This window comes from Macrobrachium nipponense, chromosome 6 (assembly GCF_015104395.2).
Source record: "Macrobrachium nipponense isolate FS-2020 chromosome 6, ASM1510439v2, whole genome shotgun sequence".
NCBI classification, from domain to species: domain Eukaryota; kingdom Metazoa; phylum Arthropoda; class Malacostraca; order Decapoda; family Palaemonidae; genus Macrobrachium; species Macrobrachium nipponense.
The window spans coordinates 100,774,186-100,800,657 of record NC_061108.1 but is presented as its reverse complement, the minus strand read 5'-3'; the positions used below and the strand labels follow the sequence as shown (position 1 = coordinate 100,800,657).

At 40.6% G+C, this 26,472-nt stretch overlaps 1 protein-coding gene across 5 annotated transcripts in view; it reads right to left on the bottom strand.

Annotated features, from left to right (window-relative positions):
- LOC135216729 (intraflagellar transport protein 70A-like) overlaps positions 1–26,472 on the bottom strand; it is a 351,887-nt gene that overhangs the window by 9,652 nt on the left and 315,763 nt on the right. For all 5 annotated transcript variants that reach the window (XM_064252195.1, XM_064252192.1, XM_064252191.1 and 2 more), the window contains one exon: positions 24,855–25,043. In XM_064252195.1, the coding sequence (XP_064108265.1) occupies positions 24,855–25,043 (189 nt within the window). The remainder of the gene's footprint in view (positions 1–24,854; positions 25,044–26,472) is intronic.

Below are 26,472 nucleotides of genomic sequence, written 5' to 3'. Positions count from 1 at the left end.
ATTTTGATAGTAAAAAAAAAAACTTATACCTGAGTATTTTAATAGTTTTATCACAAAAACTGCATATAGTCGCGAAAAGGATTGAAAATGAAGTAATTTATAAATATTTCTCAGTGAAAAATACTGCGAATAGGTGGATTTTCCGTGAATAATGGATATATGTATTGAGTTAAATACTGCGAAATACTCTTATTCGCCATCAGCTGATATCCAAACCAAAACATTGACTGCTTTGTTAGTATTTTATGATACAATAATATGATAATACATACAATATTATTGGATACAGTAATGTATAAATGTTTAAAAGATTCATGGAAAAGATGCATATTCATTGTGTTTTTATTTCATAAATATACGTAGCCGTCAGCAGCCTGACATCACTCAATTAGGTATACCTGTGTCAATCCTAATCTGATTACCGTTTCATATCCAATTTTTTTTTTCTACTGATATATCATAGTCAGAATGCACTGAACCTCCAAAATTGGCTCATATTAATAAATTACTAAATTACATTGTATATGAAGTACGTATACAGTATACTGTAGGCTAGGCTACTGTATTTGTATATATACGATATATGTACCATGACATCATCATCATATATGCAAGGCTACCTTGTTAAATATTATTCAATTTCTCTTTGTACTGAATTATCATAAGCCAATGTACAATGAACCTAGAGAATTAGCTGTATACTAATTACTAATTACTATGCCATATATGTATAAAGTATGCTGTGTAGTGTAGGCTAGGCTACCCCATATGTAAAGATGGTACTGATTACCCTAGTGTACGCTAGGCTAGTATAATATTCTTATAGTAAATTAACACGGGCTGACTTACGTCCAAATCGATTTACAACCGGTTGGTCGTAACCAATTGCGGTTGTAAGTCGACAACTACCTTTAGAGAAATGTAACATGGCTCCAGGAAGTCAAAGCAGAAGAAACGGAGAGAATAAAACAAAGATTCACTGAGATCACAACAGACACAATCAGACACCAACTAAAGAAAATGCCCAACTGGAAAGCCCCAGGTCCCGATGAAGTCCATGGATACTGGCTCAAAAATGTCATGACCCTACACCCATGAATAGCAGAACAACTCCAGCATTATATCACAAACCACCATGCGCCCAAATGGAGAGCATCATTAGTACAGAAAGATAAGAGCAAGGCAAATATAGCCAGTAACTACAAGGTACCACTGGCTTACCAATAATGTGGAAGTTACTAACAAGTGTCATCAGTGAAAGCTATACAACTACCTACAGGATACGAACACCATCCCACACCAGCAGAAAGGCTGCAGAAGGTAGTGTAGGGGCACAAAAGACCAGCTCCTGATAGACAAAATGGTAATGAAGAACAGTGAGAGAAGGAAAACCAACCTAAGCATGGCATGGATTGACTACAAGAAAATTTCTACACGATAACCCACACATGGCTAATAGAATGCCTGAAAACATATGGGGCAGAGGAAAACACCATCACCTTCGTAAGAATACAATGCGCAAGTGGAATGCAATACTTACAAGCTCTGGAATAAGATTAGCAGAAGTTAATATCAGGAGAGGGATCTTCCAGGGTGACTCACTATCCCCACTACTCTTTGTAGTAGCCATGGTTCCCATGACAAAAGTGCTGCAGAAGATGGATGCTGGGTACCATCTCAAGAAGAGGCAACAGAATGAACCATCTGATGTTCATGGATGACATCAAGCTGTATGGTGAGAGCATCAAGGAAATTGGTACCCTAATCCAGACTGTATGGATTGTATCTGGGGACATCAAGATGGAGTTTGGAATAGAAAAATGTGCCTTGGTCAACATACAAAAGGGCAAAGTAACAAGGACTGAAGGGATAAGGCTACGAGATGGAGCAACATCAAACACTTTGATGAGACAGGATACAAATACCTGGGAATAATGGAGGGAGAGGATATAAAGCACCAAGAGATGAAGGACTCTATCAGGAAAAAAATATATGCAGACTTAAGGCAATACTCAAGTCAAAACTCAATGCCAGAAATATGATAAAAGCCATAAGCGCATGGGCAGTACCAGTAATCAGATACAGTGCAGGAATAGTGGAATGGATGAAGGCAGAACTCCGCAGCATAGACCAGAAAACTCGGAAACATATGACAATACACAAAGCACTACACCCAAGAGCAGATACGGACAGACTATACATAACACGAAAGGAAGGAGGGAGAGGGCTACTAAGCATAGAGGACTGCGTCAACATCAAGAACAGAACACTGGGGCAATATCTGAAAACCAGTGAAGACGAGTGGCTCAAGAGTGCATGGGAAGAAGGCCTGATAAAAGTAGACGAAGACCAAGAAATATACAGAGACAGGAGAATGACAAACAGAACAGAGGAATGGCACAACAAACCAATGCATGGACAATACACGAGCCAGACTAAAGAACTGGCCACCAGTGATGAAACATGGCAATGGCTACAGAGGGGATAGCTCAAGAAGGAAACAGGAGGAATGATAACAGCAGCATAAGATCAGGCTCTAAGAACCAGATATATTCAAAGAACGATAGATGGAAATAACATCTCGCCAATATGCAGGAAGTACAATATGGAAAACAAGACCATAAATCACATAGGAAGCGGATGTCCGGCACTTGCACAGAACCAGTACAAGCAGAGGCATGATTCAGTGGCAAAAGCCTTCCACTGGAGCCTGTGCAGGAAACACCAGCTACCTTGCAGTGATAAGTGGTATGAGCACCAACCTGCTTGAGTGATAGAAAACGATCAGGCAAAGATCCTCTGGGACTATGGTATCAGAACAGATAGGGTGATACGTGCAAATAGACCAGATGTAACGTTGATTAACAAAATCAAGAAGAAAGTATCACTCACTGATGTCGCAATACCATGGACACCAGAGTTGAAGACAAAGAAAGGGAAAAAATGGATAAATATCAAGACCTGAAAATAGGAATAAGAAGGATATGGGATACGCCAGTGGAAATTGTACCCATAATCATAGGAACACTAGGCACAATCCCAAGATCCCTGATAAGGAATCTGGAAAAATCAGAGGCTGAAGTACCTCCAGGAATCATGCAGAAGAGTGCTCCTGGAAACAGTACACATAGTAAGAAAAGTCATGGATTCCTAAGGAAGCAGGATACAACCAGGAACCCCACACTATAAATACCACCCAGTCAAAGTGGAGGACTGCGCAGAAAAAAATATGATTCATACTAATACAGTATACTGAAATCACTAATCATACAACGCCTACTGGAAGTCCTATGTACTGAGAGAGAAGCCTGTCTTTATACCAAGCAGGAGACTTTTCCCTCCTGATGTCAGCACAAAGAGCACCACCCACCAGTATCCCTGGTCAGTAAATCTAACAGGAGCCTGTAATCCTCCTTGAAATTTTAAGCAATATTACCATTAATACTTTACTTTTCATAACAACTACTAATATATGGGCACAATACTTGGAAAAAATCAGATATTGGAGAACAAATATATTTTTAAAATTCCACAACCAGTTTCAGAGTATCATGCTCCTTCATTTTCTCCACACTGACAAGGGAGTATGATGCCCATAAAATATATAGTATGAGTCTATCCTATTGTTAAGCCTGAAGGTTTGTTTGTGTATGAACAAATGACAAATTTTCCAAGACAATTTGTATTTTTCATAGCTACAAACCTGAGGTCTTAACATTATACTGCCCGCCTCTAGCCGCCCCTCTGTTTGTTAGGACATCCTGAGTTGGGAAAGACTGATGTGTGATCGTAAGTGAATGGTCTTCGACCATCCTTCACCCGATCTACGCAAGAGTGCCAGATATCACAAGATTCCTTGCTTTCATCTGTTTTTTAACCAGATCCAGCTAGGTGCTAGAAATTATCCTATTGTTAAGACCTCTGGTTTGTAGCTATGAAAAATATAAATTATCTTCGAAAATTTGTCATTTTTAAGGGATTTTGACAAAGGAAAAATCTATTTCTGGGCGTATGACCTGTGTCACCCAGTGAAATGCTCCTTATAGCACCATTTCTAAGATATAAATATTGCTAAATATACCAGAGAAAAAAGTTGCATGGAATGCTAGGAATATACCCAGCTCGCTCACCCTTATAGGGTGTCGGTATAGTAACTGGGGCGTGTTAAAACCACTATCAGAGGTCTTCTGCCATTTAGTCTCTTCCTTTGTCAATCTTCCCTTTCAAACTAGGCGCCATACCAGCGCCATCTACCGCTACTTCTAGCACCTTGACAGCCATTCCTGAAAATAGCACCCAAGCTTGGGGCTATAGGGTGAGGAAGCAAGGGGTGGGTTCACTGGGCGACACAGGTCATATGCCCAGAAATAGATTTTTCCTTTGTCAAAATCCCTTTTCTGGGCTAAACCTGTGTTGCTCCGTGAAATAGTAACAGAGAATTACTCCCACAAGCTTGGATATACTTTCTATAAGACTACTGGAAGGGAGAACCTAACTCTAAGATAATTCCATCCTATTCAATAAATTGCTTAAATCTAAACAGATTTTAACAATATCTTAAGTTTAGGTCCTTACTACAGTAAGTATATACTATCATCGGAAACCATTACTGGTAAGGCCTGTGTGATTACAATGTTAGCAAGCAATACTATATATTTTACATGTACATGATTAGTAGTTAATTATAACCATTACAAGAATGGTTCAATCATACAATCCAAGTGAAAACCCCGAGAAGAAGGCTAGAGACTAAGCGAGGAGGTTAGGAGAGAAAAGGAGCTAAAGAAGGACAATGTATTACTACTAGGTATGTCAGCATGACTAGGCTGTGTTAGGGGAAACAATATTTCCCCCCTGACACTGATGAATTAATTAAGGGCTTTCAAGGACTTAAGATAGTGGTGATTAAATACTTGAATTCCATCCTATATACTTCTTTAAGGTCATCAAAGTTTATGTGGTGGAAGTGACTTATTAAGGGAGCTTATGGAAGAATCTGGAGAAACTAGAACTTCTCTGGATGGAAGAAAATCAATATGATTTTGTTCTAGCTAGCATAAGTACTTGAAATCAATGAAATTATGAATCTGATAATGTGGAACCAAACTGGAGTACCTCCTTGAAGCAGATTTGGTCGTGGTAATAATTTTAGCTGGTAGGCTCTTCTTAAACAGGGTCCTAAGGAACGTCAAAGCCAGATTCGTATTCATCGTCATAAATATTGGGTCTTTTTAGGGAAAAGGCTAGCTTGTTAATATAGAATCTTACTGCTTAGAAAAGGAAGTCGTAGGAACTAGGGGAGAGATTAGTCAGGACTGTCAAGTCTCATGACAATTGCTGAAACGTTTCCGCACAGTTGCGGACCTCTCCATAGACTTCCGTTGTCTGATTCTAAGAACTAGGTGTCAATAGGGTCCATATTGGCATCTTCTTGTGCCGTGAAATTCATAAATTCTATAATGTTAGGACCCTCCAAATCCTTGAGGAAGCGTCCGCCGCCCTTGTTATACTAATCGTGCCAGTATGGGGTTGGGGGTCCGTCTGGGGTGGAGTCCCAATACCCCTAGTTATGGGTCACCATTGCTCTTGAGTCCGTTGGGGGTTAACAGCCCAATCCGTCCTTAGAAGGATGGGAGTTAGCCTAGAACTTGCCTTAGTAGATTTATTGGAGGGAAAAATTAAATCCTCTGCCAGATGTTCCAACCTATCTGGTATCCGTGGCCTGGGCCATGGGGTCCAGATTGAGGGCACATGAAATATTGTAACTTGTGGTTGGATTCTATGGCAATAATTCTACTAGGAGATCTGGATTCTGTTGGCTGATCCATCTAAATGACCTGTTGTCTAAGGACTATTCTGACTGTAGCGGAGTTGTCCTTGACAATGCATCTGCCACTAAGTTCTTGCTCCTGCCAAGTGAGTTGCTGACAGGTGCCATAGTTTCTTGTTGTCAATGAAAAGATTGTTATCATGACCCAATTATGTGGCTTGGTTGAAAGTTGTTCTCTGAAGAGAGTTTCTAAGAATAAAAAACTGTCATGGCTTCCAAACACTGTTATGAAGCTAGTAGGACGTTAGGAACCAAGTGTCCTGAGCGTTTCCATATTGAGGGAAGTCTCCCAAACCGCTTAGTGAGGCATTCATATGGACCACTAAACTTGGCGGAGGGAACCATACTTGTGATGATTTTGTCATATTCTTGACTTCTGTCCATGGACGGGGTCTTTGTAAATGTGCGGGATGAGGGAACTCTATCTCGCAATTCCCTGCTCGCTCTACTCCTCCAAACCCGAAATATAGGCTTCCGCTGGCTTTTTAGTAGAGTCCATGTTACTGACGCGAATTGGAGTGAACCTGGAACTCTTCCTGGTTCCTCCGGGATGCTTGTCTGCCTTGAGGAACTGTCTTGCAAATTTGCTATTTACTTTCTTTTTACCCCGGTGGGATCGAAAGTTGAGTGATTGAGGTCCCATTGTTTACTCAACAATGAAACCGTGGTGTCGGAGTATGTAGGGATTCCTTATGATTTGGAATCCTAGGAATACCAGAAACTTATCACTTATGGTTAACTTGAGACATTCCCTGGCGTTTATAGTTCAGATGAGCCAGTCGTATAGGAGATTACTAGGCTTATCCCTTGTGTACTTAGTTATTGCATTACTGTTTCTGCTATCTTGTAATCATTCTGGGCGCTCTGATAAGCCCAAATAGCCTTACTTGAAGGCGTAAGCCTGTTGCCTAGTCTGAAGCCTAGGAAAAGGCGGAAATGACTTGCTACCGGAATGAGATAGTAAGTAATTATAAGATTATAGGTATTGTGCGAAAACAGTTAGCATATGGAACTTGTCGTATTGGATACCTGAGTTTCAATGAAACAAGTCTAATATTACTCTTTGTTTGATTGAATCTTCATGGAATCGCTGGAGAAGCGTCCCTAAAATTCTAAGTATTTGCACCTGTAATTACTTTCTTCTACAGAAAGTCTTAGGTATCCTTTATGTCATCCGGTATTTGGATGTTGATAAACTTCGGTTGATGGAGGAGGGCACTTCTCCCTACTCCATACCGACCTCGTGATACTATGCTGTTCTACCAAATGCTGATTCGCAGCGGTTCTTGAATAAGCACCACTTTTCTCCTACCTGAGAAGTCTAACTGGTTCGTCGAAAGTCGGTTGAGCCAGCTTCCTGTGAAGTCTCTTCCTTGCCGGAAGTTCTTCCGCCAGCTGTACGGAAAATTGCTCTGGCTCGGCTACCTCTTGTGAACCTGTTGTATCCGTGACATACACATGGTTCTTATCGGAGTCCATATGGCTGGGGAAGAGGTAAAGAAGCCGAGCTTTGGTGCTGCTGAGAGGGCTGTTTCTACAGCAGCACGGACTGTTGTGGCTGACCATTTGAGGTGGATGGTTGACCTAGCTGGCCTACTGGAACAGCTTGTACCACTGTTTGAGGTTACGTCGTCTAGGAAGATTAGAACCTCTTGCTCCCTTCATGCCCGTGGGCTATGTTCCCAAGAATTCATATCTCCTCTTAGGGATCAAGCCCCAGCAAACTCGCAAGCTCTGGTTGACCTTAGCTGCTTCGCCTGGGATTCTGTTCACTATGGTCTCAGGGAACAAGATTGTTCCCCAGACCTAAGCTTTGATGAGTCTATTAGGTTCATGGTGAATAGACGCATCGCCCAAGACGTGCTTTCTGCAGCTCTTCCTGGCTATTGCAAAGTCATATACATCGCCCCGTAAGGTGTGACGCAATGACTTGTCCGGATCTTGAACCATGGTTCATCCGTATAGACCGAGGTTGCCATTTCCGCTATAGTGGCAGAATTGCTAAAACTAGTCAAGCGCCTTCTGGGTTCCTACTTCGCCTTTACCCGTGTTTCTAGGAGTCTGGGTAAAAAGTCCGCCGAAGAGCTTCTTAGCACAATTATAGTTCAATATGCCAACCAAGAATGTTGCTGGGGCGTCTACCCCGCACTCCATCTCTGCCAGAGAGACCACGCATGGTAAATCCGTCTCTCTGATATAATGTATAGATTTGTCCATTGCTGTAGCCTGAAGTGTAATCTCTACTACTTTAGAGGTACATGGAAAGGAGGTGGCATCTAGCACCACAAAATCGTGAAGGGATTATTGTGGCATGCCAGTTTGTTATTTGTGCATTCCCCATCTGCCAGGGATTGAATCCAGGCTGATTGAGCTTGGTCTCTGGGGAAGATGACCATTTCCTTAGGCGTTTTGTCTTCACAGATCAGTGCGTTCTCAATCAGACGTGTATAGCCTGAACAAGGGAATTGGAGACCCAGTGAAAGGAACTTGAAATCCTCTATTGGCCGGGTTCCCTTCCCCACCCTCAATCTTCTGCATGCCCTTTGAGAAGAGGGCCTGTGTTGGTAGCCCCCAAGGATTACTGATTTGAAGGGACACAATTGGATGTGTCTGGTACTGCCTGGAGTAGTTGTGGCTTTCCGGGTTGGGGGGCTCCTTACTTCGAGGTCTCCTAGATCTTCAGTCCTTCTACTAACGACTGAATAGGCTGACCTGACGTTTATATGTTCGAGAACAACTGAGTTGTGATGTTATCTAGAACTGGGCTGAGTCAGGATACCTATCTCCTGTCTCAGCAAGCTGGAAAACATGTTGGGTTAAACCCGAGATCCTAGGATCTGGGTTTAGATGCCTTTGTGTTCAATGCCTGCCTGTGTGTGTGGCAGATTTTGTCGTGTTCGTCACCAGTTTGGTGGCCAATGACGAACTAGAATGACTTTCCCAAATAGCCTTCAGTTTGTAAGGTTTAGTAAGGGACTTGTAATAGACCTATGAGTGAGTATTTCAGCTTACCTTAGGGATTACCGAGCCCGGCTTATCCCTCGAAGTTGTAGGTCTCTTGGTAAACTCTAAAATGAAGAAGAAGAATGAGACGAGCTAAAAAGTAGTCCTTTTGCTCGTTTACCAAATGCTTCATATAGCCTACCTTCGGCCTGGGTTGCCAGCACGGCCTATCTATCTTCGTGGATCTTGGCAATGATTGGGGCTGCCAAATCTACTGGTACCGTTGCTGATACTTCCGCATTTGGGTAGTAAGGGAGCTTCTGAAAGAGATAGTTACTTTTAAAAAGTATCCTCTTTTAAAAGTATCCTGAACATTGATAACTATCTCAATATCTCTCCAATTATTTACAATATCTCATTAAATGAACTAATCATTCAATGGATTGGTACTTAGCATCTCGGTAGTGAAGTCTCAAAACCAGATTGGAACAGACTTCACTCTCAACTGGTTGTCAGACCGACAAGTTGTTAGTTGGACCGCACAGCCCATGTGAGTGCGGCATACTTCCTGTCTGCCTTGCTGCTGCAGGGTTGCAGTGCAGGTTGTCTTCTGACAGCGTACCACCTGTAATTACAAATTGATACATAAGTACCTTTGTATGGACTCGCCGGATATGTATCTGGCGGAGTATGTAATATTAGAATCAATACCGGAGTATCACTACATGTAGGTCCGCTGGAGGTCATTCCGGTGGAACCTGCATTCTGTATTGTCATCGCAGTAATAAATTGCGGTAGCAAGCATTATGTAAGGCATTCATATTATCTTCTGCCAGCTCCGACCCTGCCATGCATTCACCTCAAGTCTTGTAATAACATATATATACATATATATATTATATATATATATACATACATATATACACATATATACACATACACACACATTATATATTAAGTTTAATAGAAACGAAACCGGGGAAAGTTAGACTTGGCCTGAATCCGTCAGCATCAGAGAGGTTTCTTAGTAACTAAGAATGCCTCTGCTAGTCACTGGCCACCGCCACCGGGGTGGGGTGCCGAGGTATAAGTGAAAGTGGGGGAGAGAGGCTAGGTAAGGATAAATAAATGCCTCGATTCTAGGTTACCTGCCGGGGTCGACTACCCGGCGTAGTACTGATCGAAAATATAAAGCATATTTTAAAACAATTTAAATAAAATAACTCAATGAATTTTGAACCGGAGCACAGAATCTATGCTCCTTCCTGTCCCAGTTCTCTTTTAACACTATCTGTCTCTCTCTCCCGGGTCTAGCTAAGGAATCGAAACAGGGGAATAGGTAAAACCTAGGCCTGAATTCGCTCGTAAGGGAGATCGTGTTGTTATATGCATAACTGAACGATCTCCGCCTGTAACCCGGGCCCGCCGAGGCGGGAGGATCGATAATGTATGGAGGACTGAGGATAGGAAAGGCAAAATTCTCCTTCTGGTCCCCGTTCCCTTTTAATGCTATCTCTCTTACCACCGGGTCCAGCTTAGGGATCGAAACAGGGTAATAAGTAAAACCTAAGCCTAGATCTGATCGTAAAGGAATCGTGTTTGTTATATGCATAACTAACGATGTCCGCTGGGACCCGGATCCACCGAGGCGGACGGATAGAGGACGTAGGGAAGTAGGGATAGGAAGGCAAGAAGAGAGTACGTGGCTAATACCATCCTAACGAGTCGGGAATTACCTGGGCTCGTCTGGGTAGGTACCATCGTAGTACTACTCCTACTACGTAAGGCGAGGAGTACCCCTTCCGACTATAACCACTCCCTCTCACCCCCTCTGCAAGAGGGGATAGGACTCGGATATCTACTTGAAGTAGCGTGAGCGAGTTATGTCATCCCGTGAGGGTGAATGGGGGGAGGGAGGGCGCCTAGAGGGGTGGCTCACATGTGATCAATTGGGACACTACGACCAGCCAGGTGGAACACCTCACAGTCAGAAGTGGATCCAATCGATCACAGGGCCTGACGGTCTATAGACCGACTGCACACTGATTACAATAATACAATAATTTATATGATAATAAACACTATACAATAGCCCTGGCGCGAGAGGGGAAAGGATATAGAGGGGAAAGGATATAGAGGATAAGGATATAATTCTGTTTAACCCTTAAACTCCGAATGGACGTATTAAACGTCGAGTCAAAATGTCTCCCGTATGCCGAATGGATGTACCATACGTCGACTCAAAAAAGTTTTTTTTTAAATTCGCGGAAAAATACTTATAGGCCTACCAGCCGAAAACTTTTGAATCACGCGCCTTGGGAGATGCTGGGAGTTCACGGATCAAGGCGTTGTTTTATTTACAATTGTTACGCAGGCGCGCAAGCGCGAATTTCTTTCTTATCGCACTAAAAAGTATCAGTGACACATCTCAAAAATTATTTTGTCACTTTGACATAATTTTTGCACCGTTTTAAATTATCCGTTACATGAAGTATTATATATGAAAATGTGTGCAATTTCATTTAGAATACAACAAAAAAATACTCATGATTGTAGCTTTTATCAGTTTTGAAATATTTCCATATAAATAACGATAAGTGCCAAAATTTCAACCTTCGGTCAACTTTGACTCTACCGAAATGGTCGAAAAACGCAATTGTAAGCTAAAACGCTTATATTTTAGTAATATTCAACTATTTACCTTAATTTTGCAACAAATTGGAAGTCTCTAGCACAATACTTCGATTTATGGTGAATTTATGAAAAAACTTTTTCCTTACGTCCGCGCGGTAACTATTCCGAAAAAAATCATACATGCGATTGTGGTAATGTTTGCACCATTTTAAAATTAGCCGTTAAATAAAGTCTTATATATGGAAATGTGCGCAATTTCATGCACAATACAACTAAAAACATTCGATGGTTGTAGCTTTTGTCAGTTTTGAAATATTTTCATATAAAAAATGATAAGTGACAAATTTTCAACCTTCGGTCAATTTTGACTCTACCGAAATGGTCGAAAAACGCAATTGTAAGCTAAAACTCTTATATTTTAGTAATATTCAATCATTTACCTTCATTTTGTAATAAACTGGAAGTCTCTAGCACAATATTTCGATTTATGGTGAATTTATGAAAAAAATAACATTTTCCTTACGTCCGTGCGGTATTTCTTCCGAAAAAATGATACGTGCAATTGTGGTAATGTTTGCACCATTTTAAATTAGCCGTTACATAAAGTTTTATATATGAAAATGTGCGCAATTTCATGTAGAATACAACGAAAAATAATTGAAGGTTGTAGCTTTTCTCATTTTTGAAATATTTGCATATAAATCAAGATAAATAGAAAAAAAACCACATTCGGTCAACTTTGACTCTACCGAAATGGTCGAAAAATGCAATTGTAAGCTAAAACTCTTAAATTTTAGTAATATTCAATCATTTACCTTCATTTTGCAACAAATTGGAAGTCTCTAGCACAATACTGCGATTTATGGTGAATTTATGAAAAAACTTTCCTTCCCTCCGCGCGCGGATTCTCCGCCATAAATCTTCGAAATGCGTACATCGCATTCTTGGAAAATTTGCTCCGTTTCATATTAGGCATTTCATAGAGTTTTATATATTAAAATGTGCGCAATTTCATGTAGAATAAAACGAAAAATATTTGAAGGTTGTAGCTTTTCTAATTTCCGAAATAATTGCATATAAAAAAAAATGTATAAAAAAAGTTAGACATTTGGTCAACTTTAACTCGTCCGAAATGGTCGAAAACTGCAATTGTAAGTTAAAACTCTTACAGTATCGTAATATTCCATCATTTAACTTCATCTTGAAACAAATTTGAAGTCTCTATAACAATATTTAGATTTATGGTGAATTTAAAAAAAATATATTTTTTTACGTCCGCACGTTACGAATTCATGCATCATTTGTGATAATATTTTCTCTGTGTTGCTTTTATCGTTTTACAATGTGTTATATACCAAAATGATCGCAATTTAGTGTACATTACAACGAAAAAAAGTAACTTGTTACCTTTAACCGTTTTGCGCACAGCGCGATTTGAATACAATTATATATGAAATTTTGTTTTTGCGCTATCATATATCGCATTATTTATATATGATAATGATAATTTTTTCATTTCTGATGGTTGCATACTAAACTTCAGCCAATGACAAAAATAAGGAGCCAAAAATGAACTCTTAATCTTGAAAACTAAGCGCACAGTGTTTTTTAGGAAAAAATATTTTTTCCGCTTCCGCACTCACTCCGAAACACCTCCGGCACACGGGAGACAATTTTTTTTTTACCGCTTCGGCGTTTAAGGGTTAAAGAGCGGCTTAGCTTAACCTTCTCTCGATCGGAACGATCTGATCAGGACAGCCAGGGTGGCTCTGAGCGGATAGCCTAACCTTCCAGACGTGATTTCTATCACGATCTGGCGAGGTAGGCCAGGGGGGCTCATGGGACAGAATAAGGTCCCTAAGGGCCTTACACCTTGAGCAAACCGGTGGAACGTAAGGGGAGGAGGGGAGGGAGATAGGCTGAACTCCCGATCCGATGAATCGAAGGGGAGAAGCCTCTCCAGATGGAAGGAAACCCATCTGGCCTACTTCCCAAACCAGGGAGGAATCTCCTTGGTTTGTGTAAGTAGGTCCAAATCATCCTCGCACCAGGATAACTATTATAAAATGTCAGGATATCTACAAATTTTATTAAATCTTGAGTGAGTGCAAAATCAATAGCAACACGACTACAATTAGTATAGGTGACCAATTGGAAGTCGTCATAAAGATACGGGTAGCGATGTATGTAATGGCTGACTCGGGAGCAGTGCAAGCTAGGCTCCGTTTATGTAACATACAACTAAAACATACTTATGATTAATTTTGCTACTCTTACAAACATAAATTGATAATTGCAGTACTCAACTTAGATATCGAAGATTCCTGGGATTTATAGCATCTCATTTATTTCAAAATAATGTCGTTACAGTCAAAGACACAAGTGTACATGACAGGTCTATTTAAAGGAATGGCTATCAAGGCGCTAGTAGTAGCGGTACTGGGCGGTAGATGGCGCTGGTATGGCACCTAGTTTGAAAGGGAAGATTGACAAAGGAAGAGACTAAATGGCAGAAGATCTCTGATAGTGGTTTTAACACATCCCAGTTACTATACCGACACCCTATAAGGGTGAGCGAGCTGGGTATATTCCTAGCATTCCATGCAACTTTTTTCTCTGGTATATTTAGCAATATTTATATCTTAGAAATGGTGCTATAAGGAGCATTTCACGGAACGACACAGGTTTAGCCCAGAAAATATATTTTTTCTTCAATATGTGGTTTTTGCATGTTTTAAAGTTTGAGACTGATCTGTTATCAATATACAGATATATGTAAATTTGCTTCTCTACCCATTTTTATCTGAGTAATTCTTTACTTTTTCTTATATGTGAAAGCAACAATTTGGCTACAATTTATGGTTGGCTTAAAGACTACACATGGTAAGTATGGGTATCCAGATATAGGCCTACTAAAATGATGTTCAGCACCAATACTTTTCTTTAAAAGATATCTTGGCATTAAGGAGATATCAGCTCTTAATTATGATGAAGATATATGCCAGAATCAATTAGTTACACTTCAGAAAGGATGCTCGTGATATCTGACAATGAGAACAATGTATAATTCAACAGTATGAAGACAAGAATACTGACTTGAGAAAATTACAACAAATTAGTGAGAGAAATCACAAATGGTATGACATTTGTAATAGAGAAACTGCACAAGCTACTGAAGCAATCATCCTACAAGATACAATGTTAGAGAAAAGTGCATTAGCTCTTGTCAGAAGTAGCTGACACAATTTTGGTTGAGAAAACCAGAAACTAGGAAGAACAATAAAAACATAGCCTTGGTTGCAATCCCGAAACTAAAAGACTTTTAATGGTAGGATCAGGAAGGTGGCCTCTTATCATGGTTAATGCAATATAAATACCTTGCCACATCATCTACAAGATTACTTTCTCCAACTAGTTAAGGAAAGGGATCTTAACTAGACTGACAAGGTTAATATGTGGGATTAGTAAGAGGCTGCCTCAATTAGATATTTCATAAGAATTTATTAATAATGTAATTGATACAAGTAGTACCTCATATCAATCAATTTGAATTGGATTTCATTCATGCGAAGCCATTGAGCTGTTTATTGGTGCATCATAAGATGCCATTAATCTGCTTATGTTTACAGTACAGGATATTATTGACTGGGCCAATGGTTGTAATGAGGCAATGGATGAGCAAGGGGCAGCAGCATTAACTTACATTTCTTTAATTTACTGGTTACCCACATACTGGTTACCCACAATCTTCCCAAATATTGAACTAGAAAATTAACTGCAGGAATTTTTCACACTGAAATTCTATCATACTTAACTAGGTCCAATTTCTATGAGACAAGAATACTAAACTTTACTAATCAAATGACCAGATTAGTAGTTACTACATACTGCCTCCCCTCTACATAACAACAGATCATAAAATAATTTTTACTCTGGATTTGCACTCCTCTAAGCCATCCTGGTGATAGACCAAGAATAAGTTTTCAACCTCTGAGACACCAAATAAGGTAAGGATATAATTAAAACAACAAGGCTCTCCCTGACAGTACTGAGGTCTTGAGCAAACAAATGACCTAGTTTTTGTCAAACTAAATATCCACCACCAAAGACTTACCTTCCAGGCATTAAGTATAAAATAAGAGGTTTACAGTATCGTACAATATGAAAATGCATACGTCAAAGAATATTTTATGAAATACTGCATTAATATTACAAGACAACCTTCAGATTTAATCAGTATTCTCTAACAACTGAATCTAAAACCATAAAATGCCATCTTACAAATCGTAGGTAAGTACATGTTGCCCTAACCTTAAACAATAAGATTCATGAATAATGTTGATTTTATATTACATACTGGTTATTTCTTGGTATGACTGCAAAAAAGGATTTTGACGTAGGAAAAATCTATTTCTGGGCGAAGGACCCGTGTCGCTCCGTGAAATAGGTTCCTTTAGCACTATTTCTAAGGTAAAATATTGTTGTAATACCAGAGAACAGCTAAATTGGAAATGCCAGAATATTCTGGCTCGCTCACCTTTACTATAAGGTGTCGGTATGGTTTCTGGGGCGAAACCACTACCACAGGTCCTTTTCCAAATTTTTAATTAATTTGTATTTTTCATTGCTAACTTAGGATAAATCTTCTGGCACCAGCTGGAAACTGGTAAAAACAATAAAAAATAGTATATATGCAAGGGATCTCTAGCTGAGGTGGAAGTGAGTTAGAGACCACGCTTGAACCTCATGATGTATTTAGTCTTCCTTCCGACCCAGGATAAGACATAAGAGGTGTGTAGTCAATGTTAATACCTCAGGTTTGTTAGCTATGAAAAATACAGAATACTAATTACAAATTTGTCATTTCTTCATACACAGAACAAACCTTCAGTCTTAACATTAGGATAAACTCACACTTGGAGGGAGGTACTATGAGAATCCAGAGGTTCAGTATACCTGACCATTCTTCTTAGAAATGAGGAACCTATATCTGCTCGAGAAACAAAACATGTCAGCCACATGAAATGGGTTTGTCACCACTCCTCACTCCCCTTGCTGGAGAGAGGAGTAGAAGCTACTGAGAAGCATATTTGTATGTTGTATGGAACATAATAGGTGCTGTAAACACTCACCTGCATCAAGCCAGTTCCAGCATATAATGTGTCTATTCTTCAAACTGCTCATAGGTGTTGAGAAAGGACAAAAGGGAAATTAAATAGACTAGTCATCTCACTCATTCTCTCTTCCAGACTTTCATCTTAAGTAAGATATGAACTGTCCTGCCAGGTGGACTGGATGAGCTACACAACTTGTTGAGCAGTCACCACCAGGCCCAAGGGAAAATTGTCCAAGGACCTGTGGGCCATATCCTTCAGGTAGAAGGAAGTGAAAATGGTCTGACAAAGCCAAGAACCAGCATTCAAAATCCTATGAACAGACAAATTCTTCTTAAATGCCAAGGAAGAACTTATTCCTCTGTCATGTGCTTTTGCATGCACAATATTGGTGACAGAACTTGATGATGAGTAGCCAAAACAAAATGGTGCTCTTGGACACTTCTTTCTTGGCTAATAAAAGGATTTTGACGAAGGAAAAATCTATTTCTGGGCTCAGTTCGTGGCGCTGCGTGAAATAATCCTTTAGTTCATTATTTCTAAGGTAAATGAGCTAACAAATACCAGAGAAAATTAAACAAAAAGATGTCGGTATAACTGACTCGCTCACCCAAAATAAAAGAAGGGTGTCGGTATGGTAACTGGGGCGAGTGAGACCACTACCACGAACTTCTTGCCATTTAGAATTCTCCCACACCAAAATCCCCAACTGAGAGAGCCGACCCATAGGTCGAGGCAGCAACTACTACCAGTACACACCACGCCACGCCGACTGCCACGCCTCTGGTGGCCATCCTTTCAGTTAGCGAACTAGAAGCCACACGTGTTTTGCTTTTGCTCTGTGCTTTTTTTGATTTTATCTCTTTACTCGTCGAGATGGAACGTGCAGCTATTGCAGCAGCTAAGTTAAGTGCCCTGAAAAGGTTTGGGTTTAGTTTTTTCCAGCTGTGAACTTGTTTTACCGTTTTTTAGGTGCGAATACAAGTTCCCGTTTCACTTATTCACGTGTTACTCTAGTCCTTTTTTACTTTATATTATTGTTTTTACTATTTACATCGTGGAGGGGATTTTGCCTACCCCTGGTGTTAGTTCATGCATGCATGTCTCTTTACCTAGCGTAGGCATCTGAGTGTTTTCCTTTGTCCAGACCCTGGCCATTGCTCTCCTTACCGGCTTAGGCTAGCTCTGAGTGGTAGACTTTCTTTCGAGTCAGTCGTTCACTCCTGGACTTCCTTTCTCTTTCACTCATTGTTTTTCCCCTATTTTTATTATTATTACCGTTATTATTTTTCGATGTAATAGTTCTTACTTGATTTGGTTAGCTTGGGGCGTCCAGCTTCATTAGCCTGGGTCTCTAGTGGTCCTGTTACTTGGTCCACTATAGCTTCTGTTATTAGCAGTTTTGTTGCATCATCTCTTTATCAGTTTTGTTGCATCCTTATACAGTTTTGCTGCACCATCCTGGTCAGTTTGGTTGCATGAGACCCTTGCGTTTTTTCCGACCTGGTCGGTTGTGTTGTGTTATCGTACCTTGGTCCACTCTCGATCGCGGTACTGCTGGACGCCCGTCCCCAGTCGCTTCCCCCCCCCCTTCTTCTCTCGCCATAGAGTAGAAGGGAGGGAAGGTCTGTCCTTGCTCGCTCCACCAGGGCCCGGCTCCCTCTCTCCCCACGCGGAGGGAGTAGGGGAGCCTGGACAGACCATTAGGCTGGGAGTGACCTTGTTCTCCCTTGCGCTCAGGGGTGCTCCGGTGTGGCGGGGGCTGGGGGGTTGGCCTCCCCCCTCTCCGGTTGCGCCGGCGCTCCCCGGAGTACACGGGATCTGATTTCTTCCCTCCTCGTTTTACCCCCCCCATGGCGGACGGACCTCTGGTTCTTCTACCCCGGCGTCCCATCGGTTATGGGGAGGGTGGTGGGCTCCGCCAACCACCGGAGCGGATATGATTTCAGTAGGTCCTTTAGCTATCCGTTGTTCCATTGTCTCCGGCGTTTACCCCTAGGGGCACTCTTCCGGTAGCGTTGGACAGCTCCGCGCTTCGGAGTCACTCTTCGATATTTCATTCTCGCTATGCTTAAGTTTAGTTTAAGTGATTTAGCTTAGGCTTGGGTTCCCTCCCCTGTCCTCCGTTGGAAATTTCTTTATGGTTATATGTTATATACCTATTTATATATTTACCTCTGGTTTATGAAATTTCCTCCTCCGGTGTACACCGGAGTCATTGTGTCACCTGTTTAACCCCAAAAGGTTCTCAGGGGAGGGATTATGCCCGAATTTTCATCAAACTCCGGCATGCAACGGAGTACTAGAGTAGTCTTGTGAGTGTAATCTTGATACTCATGTATCTTTCCACTTACAGGCTACCAACTGCCAGCATCCCGGCTGTAACGCCGTACTGCAGGACCCATGCTCCCTGCTCCACCAGCCATGGTAATCTGCAGGTCTGGTTTCACGAAGCTTGCTCCATCTGTTATGAGCTTGTGACCCAGTTTTTGACAGCTATGTCTTAGGTGATGAGTCCATTTCAGATACCAATGCAGTGCTCTGACAGGGCAAAGCAGTAACTCTTGAGGGTCATTGTTAAACTCCTTAAGGGACGGAATGGAAAATGAGGCAAATCTATCATCGAGAACCAAGGGATTTTGAGTCATAGGCACAAATTCTGGGAAATTCGAAAGCTACTGACCCTTAACTTCTGGTGTGCTTTACATCATAATCTAGACCATGGAGCTCTCCAACTCTTTTCGAGGAAGCCAATGCCAAAAGTAAAACTATTTTCAAAGTCAGTTCCATGTTCAACAATTGACACAGGGGCTCAATGGACCTCAAATGAGACTATTCAGCACCAGGGTAAGGTCCCACGTAAGAGGTTTGAGTTCCCCCAGGTTAACAAGACTGCTGAAAGCCCTTGACCAACATAAGAGCTTTCCCAGGATGAAGTGATCTCCACGTCTTTCAAACAAAGAACTAATCCTAAGGCAGACCTGTAGCCCTTGACAGCAGAAACAGACAGACGTTTCTCTGTTCTGAGAAAGATCAGATAGTCCATTATCTGCTGAACGTAAGTTCCGATTGGAGAGAAACCCCACCAACAACACCAATCACAGTTGATGGCCCATTTGAACTGGTCCACAGCTGGCAAAGATCTCCTGAGGTAGCCAGACATCTGAGTTGCTGTTCTGCGAAAAAAGCCTCTCCCTCATAAGAGATGCTCTACAGTCTCCCGTCATGAAGAGATAGGGACCCTACCAATTGGCGGTACCTTTCTACAGGAAGTTGACAGAGAAGGCTGTGCCAAGGGAGAATCTATCTTGGCACTGCTGAGAGAAGAGATAGAAGATCTGAGAACCACTCTGCTTGGGGCCACAAAGGAGCTATACTAGGGTCACCCTGAGATTCTTAGAACCCATCACTCTGTTGAGGACATGATGGATCAGGTAGAATGGAGGGAAGACATCAACTTCCATGTTGTCCCAAGTATGCTGAAGGATATCCTATGCCGTAGTGAATACATCTGGGACCACCAAACAGTAGACTTCTAGCTTTCTATTGAACTATGTAGCTAAAAGGTATAACATGGGTGTTCCCCAAGTAAACAAGAGATGATAGGATAACCCAAGGGGTATCATATGATATGATGTTCTATGAAGATACATGCTAAGTACTCTACTGTCATTGGAATTTGTACCATCGAAAGAGATGTCCTTGCACTGCCATGAAATGCACACCTTCAACAGAGGAGACATCCTATGAGAAGATCCCCTATGATGACATAAGTTCAGTATGCTACTCAACAAAAGAGATGGTCTCTGATGTTAGGACAGCAACCATTCCCCTTCTCTTGACTAAGGAACCACCATGGTGCTGTTCCTGAGCAACATTATGTAAAGCTTAAAGATGGATCTTAATTCTTGCAGAGACAAGAAGAACTAAGATAATGAGTGACAGAACCAATCTGGTTAGACTAGGATATACTAGTTAGCCCCTGTACCCAACTTAACCCAATCCCAAACGCTTAAAGAATGGGAAAATCATCCTCTTGTAGAAGTCATGGCCCATAAGAACAAGTTCCAGGATACTGAGGAACAGATTTTATAAAGATAGTTTTGAACTAGATAGGCTAGGATAAAAACTCAACTACTTAGGCTAGGCTAAGTAAGTCACCAAACCTAATCCCACTAAGTTCTTGAAAAACAGGAGATACTTCCTCATCCATCTTTAGACAAGAAAATCCAGAGGTGTTCTCACAGCCTGCTTTGGTCTAGACACTAGTACCTAAATAGACCTGTTGAGGAGTAGGTCTGATCCATAGATCGATGGAGTTGGAAAATAATTCCAATCACACCAGGAAAACACCTTGTATGATCAGAATTAATTGATTCCTGTTTCATAAGCATAAGGCACAATAGTTCTATGTACAAAATTTCACTGTAAACGAATCACCCTATTGACTAGCTGTAACTACATTGGCACAGGAAGTCGAAGGTTAATATTCATGTAGGAACAATCCAAATTTGAATCAATGGGTCTAATTGAACAAATTCATTTGACCTAGAGAAAATCCTCACCAACCTACGTTATGAAGGATGTAAAAGTTAGAAGATCCATCTCATTTATTCGTATGTAGATGACATGGGACATCCGTCGGCCGTTACTATGGTAATGTTCATTGGCTGTTACCTACATGAACCAAAAGGCACAGAAGTGATGTATGGCTGTGGGCAAGGTCGACAGTCTGTTCTTGAACATTCCATCTTGAGACAACCCCCACCCCCAACTATGTCTGTGTGTGTTGATTATAGTCATATGTCTGTTTGTTGATCTACAGCAGTATAATCATGTCTGAGGCCATGCGAGCTCAAACATCAAGCACAATCTCTCCAAAGAGCCAAGAGGTCCTGAGGAGCAAAGCAAAGAGGCCGACAGGAAGAATAATTGCACATGACTGATGCACATATGTGCTTGTTTCCATGGACATGAGAGCTGAAACAACGAGCAGAAGGCTTTCTGGAAGAACATCAACGGGGAGGAGTTTTGGAAACACTGGGACAAAGTCACGGAAGTTTGATTGACAAGAAGACTATGGCCTAGGTTGAAAACATGTCCACGTCTTGAACCATCTGGTGAGAGTCGTCAGCTCCGAGTTCTGAAGAAAACGGAATGTCCTGCCAAACCCCCAGCCAAAGCCGAACACTCGAAACAAGCATCCTCCGAGTCTCAGATTTCCAAAAAACCAAAGAACTCACTCGGATGAGCTACCGCATCACTTACAGGACGAAAGTTGGTTACTCTCTCTACCCTCTACCCGAGTGTCTGTAGAAACAAGGGCGGAGGAGATACTAGTTTGGGGAATATTCCCAGCTCTCTCTACCTGAGTGTCTGTAGAAACAAGGGCAGAGGAGATACTAGTTTGGGGAATATTCCCAGAACTAGTATTGGTGACACAGGATACCTCTTCAACATGCCATATCCGAGGAAACCGTGCACCTAGTACTCTGTGTTGCAGGGTCTTGGAGAGAGACCCACAAGACAAAAACAAACTCCAGTCCGTAAACGAAGGCTAGCACTGATAGAAAAAGGTGAAGATGATGATGGCAAAAGGATTCTCTTCTTTGACTTCTACTGCAACCTGAGGGCCTCAACACAGTACATGTACATGTGAAGAAACAGTGAAGAATTCCGCGAAACCCCAACATCTGAGATAGCGGAAGACGAGTCGTACTTCTCTTGAAATGCAGAGTAGATCTATCAAAACTATGTCATCTGAAAAACTAGCCATGACGTCACAATCCCATCTGTGACGTCACAGGAGCAGATGACTCTTACAAAAGCAGAAATTACTATGTGTATTTGTGGGCTTAATTATATATGTATTCAAATAAAATTGTGATGATAAGTTTGTTCCATATACATATATGAAAAAAGGGGAACAAAACCAAAGGGCATCGGATGACTGAACATCGAAGAGAGACAAGATGCCACAGAAGCAGATGAAGGCTACATCAGAGAAGCTGTCTGTCTAAGATTAGTACCCCTGAATGACAAAGTAATCTCCACATTAGAGTCTGGAAAAGAGAAAGAAAATGCCATCGTACCCACCAACCCAGGAGGGGAACAGCCCCTAGACATCACCAAGTACAGGCAGTCAACGGTTTATGACAGTTTCGGTTTACAGCATTTCGAAATTGTGGCACTTTTTAATTATATTCATCAGAAATTATTTCCAGGTTTACAACGCTTATGACTCCAATCTAACAGAAAGGTTTTCTTATGATTTTTGAAGGGAAGAAACCTCCACCATGAGAGAAAAGAAAAGGGATTTTGACGTAGGAAAAATCTATTTCTGGGCAAAGGACCTGTGTCACCCAGTGAAATAGGTTCCTTTAGCACTATTTCTAAGGTAAAATATTGCTATAATACCAGAGAAAAGCTAAATTGGAAATGCCAGATTATTCTGGCTTGCTTACCTTTATTATAAGGTGTCGGTATGGCTTCTGGGGCGAGTGAAACCACTAACACAGGTCCTTTTCCATTTAGCCTCTCCCTACATCAAAAAACCTCAACTAGAGAGGAGCCGACCTAAGGCTCACTACCCGCTACCGTTACGGCTAGCGCCTCTGACGTCATTCCTTTGATAGCACGTCTACGCTGCACACACGTTTTTCTTTGCTGTGTTGTGTTTTCGCTCTGGAACCTTTTATTTTCAACTTGGAATGTCAAGCTGCTTCTGCATCCAAGTTAAGTACTGCTATTATAGTTGACACTATTTAGGGGCTGCCCTTGGCACGTTTAACCGAATTATTTAGGTTTTTATGGTCGGCGGTATCTAAGGGAAAGAGACAAGGCAGTAAATTCTGACTGGTCCTGAGCATGTAGTCTGGATCAACGCAATCATAGAACTTGCGCCATTAATCATTAATATTCGTGTTGAGGAAGTGGAGGAAACCTTGCTATGTTAAGTAAGAAGAATCCTTGCATGAAACCCTTGGCTGCAACACAAACCCGTAATGTCTTAATCGTCTCGATCCACACAAAATCTGAAAGACTACAATATTACCACAATCCCAGAAATTGCATAGTTTGAATCAAAACATTGTGTCTAAAAAAATTAAATGATTAAACACACACCTAGAAGGTGTTTGAGAAATAACAACAATGATATAAAGGGAGAAAAATTCCACACCTAAGCCTACTACACAGTGTATGTGAATACTATATCACTGAAGAAATAAAACATATTGAAATGTCTTAATATATCAAAATACACCAAAGTTTCAAAATATCCAAATCAATATTTCAAACTACCAACTTGCCAACAAAGGAACAGGATAGCACTGCCTTCTCTCTAAAGGGGCGATACATATTACCCAATGAGAGTACCAGGAACATAAACATAATATCAATGGATGACGGAGCAGTAGGAATAGGCCTGGAAGAAGGGGAAGCAGAATTGTCTACTTTGGGAGGATGGAATCTTTCCCAAGATGGAAGCCCCGACTTCCCTTTATGCTCCTTCTTGTAGAAGTTCCTCCACTGCTCAACAGGCTAAGAATGACATCTACTGCATGTTGTATGGGGGTCTGTCTTAGAGGAAGCCAGGAAGCATAAACATGGGAACCCTGGAAGGCCAGGATGCATACGTTGACACTCACAGGACTTCTTAGGCTGGTTAGAGGAATCAATAATAAATCCACAAAACACACACAGACACCCAAAAACACAGTACAAGCAGAGAAAGGAACATGGGCTGAGGACAAAACCAGTTTGGGAGGAGGAGAGCAAAACCAAACGTCTACTCTCCAAAGCAAGAAAGACTAAATATGTCATGAGGTTTAAGGGTGGTCTCTGACTCACTTCCACCTCAGCTATGTATTGGATGCCAGATGCCACAGATCCCTAGCATTTACAGTTTTTGATTGTTTTTAACCAGTTTCCAGCTGATGCCAGAAGACTGATCCTAATGTTAAGACCGAAGGTTTGTTCCAAGCTAGATTTAAATAATATTGTTTACAATACTTTCTAACTTTAGATTTTAGTCTGGATCAAAACTTTGCCTTTCCTGAGAGGCTAATGGTATGACTGTAAAGCTAGTTTTAAATTGTTTACAGTATTTTCTTACTTCAGACTTTAGTCTGGCCCGTACCTTCCTTCCTGGAAATTACGGTGCTACAACAAATTAAATACAGAAAATATAAGAAACAGTAAGCTGCCAATGAGAAGGGCTAAACAAAGGGTGAATCAAGAAGAAAGTGAAAAAGAATTACTTATTCATACATGTCTGAATTATATCAAACATAACATTAGGCATGTAATTCATAACACAACAGAATACTTACGGGCGTCAAATATTTATAAGTGAGGTGAGCATTCTCGGCAAGAACATCAGCAGCCAAGTGGTAGTATTCATATTTGCAATACAGGAGAAGAAGATTCCCAAATGTTTCTGGTGGAAAGGGGTTTTGTCCAAGAAGAAACTGCATCTTTTCAAACCCTTCAGTTGGCTTTGTCTCCATATTCATGAGGGCCTGAAAAGATTATACTTCTTGTATACAACAGATCTGAAGGTTTCCATCCTGTAAAAATGATCTTAATCTTAGTAATGGAATTAGACAAAATTCCTGATGTTTCCACATCCTATGGATCATTTGGACCATCCTTGAAAAATTCCCATTGACAACATAAACTACCCTACACAACCAACACTCATATTTCATAGGTAATTCATCCAGACTTGTTGCAAAGGTGTAAAAGCCAAAATTATAAATTTTGAAAATAAGTAGTAAAGTAACTTGTTTCCATACAATTATCAATCCCTCTATTGCCTTAAGCTTGTCATCTTCAAGGTAAGATGATACATGAAAACTGATGTACAGGGAAGGGTGTCAAATAGGTTTTGGGATTTTCTTTGCTGTCATCTATGAATGGGCTGTTGGATTGTAGGTATATAATTAATTTTTTTAGTCCGTGTTTGTATGTGTCTTTACATAAAAATGCATTGCATTAGGAAACAACCCACTTACTGCGACACACACTCTCTCTCTCTCTCTCTCTCTCAGTACAGTATTGTTATTGACATTTACTTAGTGGAATACAAATATACTGCACTAAACTTAATCCAGTACAATTATGTAGTATTACACATATATTTTCCATTCTGTACATATCCATGTGTATAGGGTATATGTACATGCATGCACCACATTAAGCTAAATTATGCACTTATAATGTTTACTTACCTCTCTCTCTCATAGTAATTTTATTAACAATTACCGTACTTAATGCAGTATAGTACTAAATTATACTTAATACAGTAATGTACTGTTACACACATATTTGTCAGTATATTCATCTCCATGCATACAACGTGTAAACACACTATGCACTTGAGTTGTGTTCACTTTCTCTCTCTCTCTCTCTCTGTCATATTTTATTTCTTATTTTATAAAGAATTTGGGATTTTTTTTAAAAAGAAACAACAGTTATGTTTTGATATTGTATGAGTTTTGTTTATAGTAATTTAAATAGTATATAGCACAAGTGGGTACAGGTATGTACACAAATTTTTAAAAGCAATTTTGCAGCTATATCTCTGAAATATAATAATTAGTATCTTACACTGAATGACAATTATAAAATACGTACCAGTTAGGATAGACTATTAAGCACTTTTTATAGAAGTGCCCTACACTATATGGTATGCAATTTAGCTCTGAAGTATTGTATGTTTTCAGGGTAATGTATCATGTAAGCTATATGCTAGTCTTCGTTACTTAGCAAATTTTTTTACTTACTGAAGAGGCAGATTATTGAGCTGCTCCTTAATGTGCCATTGTAGTACTGTACTGCACTAAATGAAAGTGTTAAACAACAAACAGTAAATTTGTGTACAGTACTAATTATGTATAACTTGAAACCGATGCTGGGAAGTATAGTGAGGCCCAAGAGTAGTTATGG